Here is a 6,658-nt window from a genome sequence, read left to right as displayed (position 1 = left end):
TTTTTCGTGAAATGAAACCTTAATAGCTAGTTAAGAAATGGGTGTAGTGACTAGTCGGTTCTCGTTTCTCATTGAGCAGTATAAAAGCTCATGGGGGAGACTGGTCTAGAATCGCTTCACTGAGTATTCATACTCACCTCTCTTTTTCTCTCTTCCTTTTTGCAGAACTATAAGTGGAAATGTCAATGGTAAGAAAGGAAACACACCTGAAACTCATGGGACCAGAAACGGGACACACGGAGATGTCGGGAAAGTAGACATGTGTGTCCTAAACCCCGCGCCCAGGAACCCCGGTTGGAAATGGGGAAGGGGCGGGTGTTTCAATTATGATTACGTGTAGGTTTTAATATCAGTTTGATGGGGTTTACCATCGTATTTTATGAATTTGGTGGTGAAAATTACAAGATTGTTGAGTAGTGGAGTGGCTCGATGTAACTTTTGATAGTTGAGGGTAAATTAAGTTTAGTAAGTTAATTGGTTGCTGATTGGCAAGTCGTGACTTTGTTTTTACTAAAATGAACAAAAGATAAAGTGAAATATAACAATCACATTCCACTTTCTCAGTTCTATCAGACAGGATTTTACTATTTAAACTTCAAATATGTCTTCTTTCTTTTTTTGGGTGTAACCTAAGTTTAATCTTTCAAATTATTAGGAAGTTTATAGGGGGTTGTCTCTAATTTTTACGACCAGCTAAGCTCGAAGTATTGCTTGTCTGCATTACGTTAAACCGGTTGGAGTATCAGTTAAGGAAAATTAATTTTCTATTAAACGAATTTATTCTGAACGAAAGAAAATTGTATTGATAATCTTAATTAACCCACTCATTCCAAAACCTTTTGATTTAAGTGGATGAAGAAAGAGAAGATAAAAATAGGAAAAGAAACGAAAAAGGAATGAAGTTACAAGACAACTATTTACAAGAAAATTGTGTAAATAAATCTAAAGTCATCCCATCTTTAAAATTTTATAGTTTAAACTAGAATTGCTATTGTAATTTATATTATTATCATTTCTGGTAAAAGATACTAATGCTGATGGTTTTTTTTGATCAAATGCTGATGGTTAAGAAGATTTACTAGCCGTTTTAAAAATTCCATTGGGCATTTCATGTTAATATATTCTAAATAAAACTAAGGTTTGTTTTAAAAAGTGTTAGATCACTTTATCCAAAACCCAATTCATTTTAATAAAAATGGAATGGAATGCCCAATAGTTTTGAAAAGGTGGAGCAGGACGAATCGTGATGTCAATGATAAAATAAGTTTTTTCTTTATTATTTGCAACGAAATTTATTTAGCTAACATTATCCAATTTTGCAGACATCATCCATTATCTCAATTTAACTGCTCTTTTGATTTTCGCAAGAATGAAAAAAAAACAAAAAAAAAAAAAAAAAAAAAAAAAAAGCAAGAAGTAAATAGATTGAAAAAGAAAATCATCTGTTCAGGAACTTCCTTGCAAAATTTATAAAACCATGGCCACAATCATAATTTAATTTTGGATTTCTTTATATTTTGGATTATTAGGTCAATAACTTTGATTCTTAACACATAAAGGGTCTTATTAGTAGTGATTTTTGATTTAAGCTTTGACTTTAGAATTGTAGACGTAGAAATTGTGTCTTTAAAACTGTAACTGTTACTTTAGAAAAATTTGAAAACTAGATTGACATAAAAGCGTTAAAAATTATGGCTGTTATACATATATATTAAAATTCATTTCCAAAATGTATTACCTATTTATTGCAATCTACTTTTTTCAATTAAAGTTCAAAAAATATATTGGGTAGTTTAAAAATTGTGGTCGTCACTTTAAATATTTATAAAAGTGATTAGTATCGAAAATTTTAGAAGTTCTTACTATTAAAAAAGTATGCTAAATTTATATATATGAAAACATATTAATAACATAATTGCAATTATTGTATACTTGTGATTATCAATATTTTATTAAAATCAATTTATCAAGAAAAAGTTTTGGGTTATATCTCATTAACAATTTGATTGTTGTTTTGGGTTATGAGTTAACTTAATAAATTAATTTACTTCCCTCTCTAACATAACCAAATAATTTTTTTTAATGAAAAATGGATCTTAAAAAAAAAATTAAAGAGTAATTGTGTACTAATGATATGAAACTGAGGATATTCCAAAACCAAAACAAAGAGAAACAACTAACCCGACTCCGATTTGAGAGCAGCCGGAGCCTGTGATTAGAATGAAACAATGAGAAGTTCTTGAAGAGAGAAGAATAAATTGCAATCCAAGATATAAACCTGCTTTCATAATCGAAGAACTTTTAACCACCCAGATATGAAGCTATATTTTAGGCCTCGTTAAAAAACACCCATCGGTTAACTGCAGTTCTCCTTGAAAATTGGTATGGATCTTTCCATTGGCACGAAATACCCAAATTAAAAAATAGAGAAATGGTGACACACACACATATCTCAAACTATGAGTCAAAAGAGAAGACATCATGACGAAAAACCCCAAGTTTGAGTAGAGTGGTTAGGGCAGTTAAAGAAAGAACACACCCCTATCCTATACTTTTATTCAGTCTTATCCTCTTATTTGAGAACTAAAACCCCGCTATTTCACATTTTCTAATAATATAACATTGAGTTGGAGTCTACACGATAATTAGTAAACTTATTATCAAATTTACATTTTCCTTCTTTATGCGGAAACTAAATGTATAGGTACGTAAGCAATGTATTTCGAAGATGATTGGACCTCTTAATTTAATAGTTTCGACAAATGGTTTCTACTAAATTATTTTTTACTCTTGTTTGTTATAGCCGTAATCCTCTCACATAGTCACGTCTTATACGCATAGTCCCTATCTCACATGTATAAATAAGACCCAACCCACCTATCATTCTTTTGACTCCTTAAAAATCTAAAGCACAAAACATTTAGGTAAACTATCTTTCTCAATGAGAGACTCCTCACCAGCAACATCTACCAAATCCTCACCGCTATGGAAACCCTTTGCCTCAAACTGTTGCTCCGTCGGTGATCAAACCGTCTTGGGAAATTTAAGCCGTTGCCGACCATCCAAATCAGACTCCAAGAACCATCTCGGACCACTTCCTTCTTTCCGGCGACTCTCCTTCGCCGATCTAAGCCGTTCTTCATCGGCTAGGATTAACGAAGATCTTGCAGAGGCTCTTGGAGCCGATTTAGTGGATTTTCAGATGTGTGAACTTAAAATGATCACGCAGGGCTTCTCTCGGAACTATCTTCTCGGAGAAGGTGGGTTCGGTAAAGTTTATAAAGGCTACATCGATGAGAATTTCAGACAAAGCCTCAAAGCTCAGCCTGTTGCTGTCAAGCTACTGGACATTGAAGGGCTTCAAGGACATCGTGAATGGCTTGTAAGAACGTTTACTAGTAATAGCATGCCTGAATAATTACTGAGTTCTTTTCATTTGTCACTGTTCTCCTATTAGTGTTTAATTATTTCCATTTGACACATATTTGGTTGGAACGACAGGCTACGTTAGAATATAATTCTGAAGAAACGAACCACTCCTCATATTTATTTATTTTGTATTTCAAAGTCAAAGATATACTTGGACTCACGTCCTTATCTTTTAGAACTGTAGGGTATGAAACTACATGGGAAAAATATGTTTGTTTATATTATGGATTAAGTACGCATATATATGAGCTTTGTCGTTTTCTATTTTTAAGGTGTCACGTAAAACGTAAGAATCTTTTTTGGTTAGCAGAATATAATAGTTGGTGAGAGAACTTTGGTATACTCTATACATGCATGATGCATATATACACGTATTTTCCAAATTTATTCTCTATGAATATAATGACTTGATTTATATCATATGTTTTATTTTCATTTGCAGTCTGAGGTCATACTCCTTGGACAACTAAAGCACCCGAATCTAGTCAAACTTATCGGTTACTGCTGCGAGGAGGAAGAACGAGTCCTCATCTACGAGTTCATGTCACGTGGTAGCTTGGAAAACCACCTCTTCAAACGTAAGAAAAGAATAATTAATTATTTCGTAGGTATATCTTCCATGGCTCTTATTGTAACCGGCATATCTTTTTGTTATATAAACAACCAGGGATTTCGATATCGCTGCCGTGGGCGACGAGGCTGAAAATAGCTGTCGCGGCTGCTAAGGGTTTGGCCTTTTTGCATGATTTAGAGAGTCCAATAATCTACCGTGATTTTAAGACTTCCAATATACTACTCGATTCGGTATCCTTTTAGTTGTTATTTAATAATTCTTTTCAACAACATATTGTCAAACAAAAAGCCAAAATATTATTAATAATATTATCAATATATTTTAACAAAAGGTTTATATATTTGATGTGAGTTGTTAAAATTCCAGGATTTTACTGCGAAACTGTCAGATTTTGGTTTGGCAACAATGGGACCAGAAGGATCCAAATCTCATGTCACAACTCGAGTCATGGGCACGTATGGTTATGCTGCTCCTGAATATGTTTCAACAGGTGTGAAATACACAAATTTCTTCTCTTTTCCAACAGAATTTGTTTGGCCAAATTGTTTTTCAGCAATTAAATTTAAGCATACTTATTAATTAAAATTATTATTAGGCCTGGACATTTTAACCTGAATCCAAAAACCCGAAACCGGAACCGACTCAAAAATACCCGATCTGGAACCTGACCGAAAATTTACAAGTACTTTTTGGGTCTAAATTTTTTTTACCCGAAAGAACCGGAACCGATCCGAATAGACCCAAGACCCAAAAAGAACCGACCCGAATAGACCCGGACCTGAAAAGAACCGACCCAAATAGACCCGACCCGATAAGAACCGATTTGTACCTGACTTAAGAATATGTATATCTAAAACTATGATGTTTTTGTGTTCTATTTTATATATATTATTTTATGATTTAGTTGAAATATATTTTGTTAACAACATTTGTTATTATTTTGTAACATTTTTTAAGTAATATGAAGTTTTAAAATGTAAAATTTAGAGTTTAAAAATGTTTTAATTTAATTATTAATAGTTTTATTTAAGTTATTTTGTAAAATTTTAGATATATATGAAAATATTAACTAAAATTGATGGAATTGGATATGTCATGTCCTTTTCAGATCCGAAATACCCGAACTCGATCTGGACCCGATATGGACCAAAAAACTTACGGGTATTTTATGGGTATTTTAATTATAGACCCGAACCGACCCGGACCCGAAAAGAACCGACTCGAACCCGAACCGAAAATTTTTAAGTACCTATTGGATCTAAATATTTAGGATCCGAAAGACCCGTACCCAAAGGAATCAGCCCGAATCCGACCCGAAGACCCGAACGCCCAGGCCTAATTATTATAGTTATTTAGAGGTTTGAAAAACGAAGAAATAAGCAATACACATAAATGTTAATCAACTACAAATTAATCTGGAAATGTAGGCATTTAATTTAATATGATTATCAAATAGTACATTTTATTTCTTTAATTCTCTAATGCATGGGAATAACACTTTCAGGGCATTTAACGACAAAGAGTGATGTGTATAGTTACGGAGTCGTGTTACTCGAGCTCCTAACGGGGAGAAGAGCCACCGAAAAGTCACGGCCGAAAAACCAGCAGAACATCATCGATTGGGCAAAGCCTTATTTAACCAGCAGCCGTCGTCTCCGATGCGTTATGGACCAGAGGCTCGCTGGTCAATACTCTGTCAAGGCGGCTAAGGATACGGCTCTTCTCGCCTTACAGTGTGTGAGCCCTAACCCTAAGGACCGGCCTAAGATGCTTGCCGTTGTGGAGGTTCTAGAGAGTCTCATGCATCATAAGGACATGGCGGTTTCCTCTGGCCACTGGCCACCGTCTCCTAGGTCGCCTAAGGTTAGAGGAAATAGTGGGAGCGGTAGAAAATCAGCTCCGGGTTCACTAAGATCTTGAATATATGGATTGAAGAAATTCAATAAAAGATTGTCTTTTGTGTTATATTTGGCTACAAAATATCTAAGTGTGTGACATAGTGTAAGTATATGAGCAGTCATTTTTAAGACCATGTTTGAGTCCTTCCACCGTGATTGGCATTATTGTTAGCCACTGTCCAAAACATTGTGTGAAAGGAAATCTTGTCCAAAAAGTTAGCTATCGTTGTCGTGTGTTTTCTTTTTAAAATGGGACGGTTTCGTAGATATGCAATATTTTTTAACCCTTTTAAATGATGGAGGTAATTTGATGAATATTATAAGGGTCCAAATACGAAGAATTTACCCATTCTACAGTTTCAATCCAGAGATGGGACAATTAGCACATAAAAGTGACCGTAATGTTCTTAATAACGCGTGCGCGTGAGAATGACAATGTGAAACTCACAAAATATAATGTACTATATTTTTTAACTACATAATACATAATTTAGTCTATAGTAATATAATATCGACAAAGATAATTGTTCTTAAAACTGCGAAGAGAAAGAATAAAAGCGAAAAAGAAGCAGAGAAGGAAAAAGAAAAAAGCTAGATGAGGATGAAAAGGAGCAAAATGGTGAATTGAAGAATGAGAGGAGAAGGAAGAGAATAAGGGGAGAGAGAGTTGAGGGGCCAAGCGAGGAAGAACAACGACATGAAAAAAGAACAAAAGAGAGAGAAAGAGAGAGGTATGAAGAAGAACAAAGAGTAAATA

General features: G+C 34.1%; 1 protein-coding gene across 1 annotated transcript; it reads left to right on the top strand.

Annotated features, from left to right (window-relative positions):
- The first annotated feature begins 2,906 nt into the window (after positions 1–2,906).
- Positions 2,907–6,072, top strand: LOC106313104 (serine/threonine-protein kinase At5g01020). Its single transcript, XM_013750846.1, has 5 exons — positions 2,907–3,382; positions 3,872–4,007; positions 4,097–4,233; positions 4,370–4,493; positions 5,508–6,072. The coding sequence occupies exons 1-5, from the start codon at positions 2,942–2,944 to the stop codon at positions 5,921–5,923; spliced, it is 1,254 nt and encodes a 417-aa protein (XP_013606300.1). The 5' UTR covers positions 2,907–2,941; the 3' UTR covers positions 5,924–6,072.
- Positions 6,073–6,658: the final 586 nt, after the last annotated feature.

This window comes from Brassica oleracea, chromosome C1, assembly GCF_000695525.1.
Source record: "Brassica oleracea var. oleracea cultivar TO1000 chromosome C1, BOL, whole genome shotgun sequence".
NCBI classification, from domain to species: domain Eukaryota; kingdom Viridiplantae; phylum Streptophyta; class Magnoliopsida; order Brassicales; family Brassicaceae; genus Brassica; species Brassica oleracea.
The sequence above is the reverse complement of the archived record's forward strand: the minus strand, read 5'-3'. Positions and strand labels throughout refer to the sequence as shown.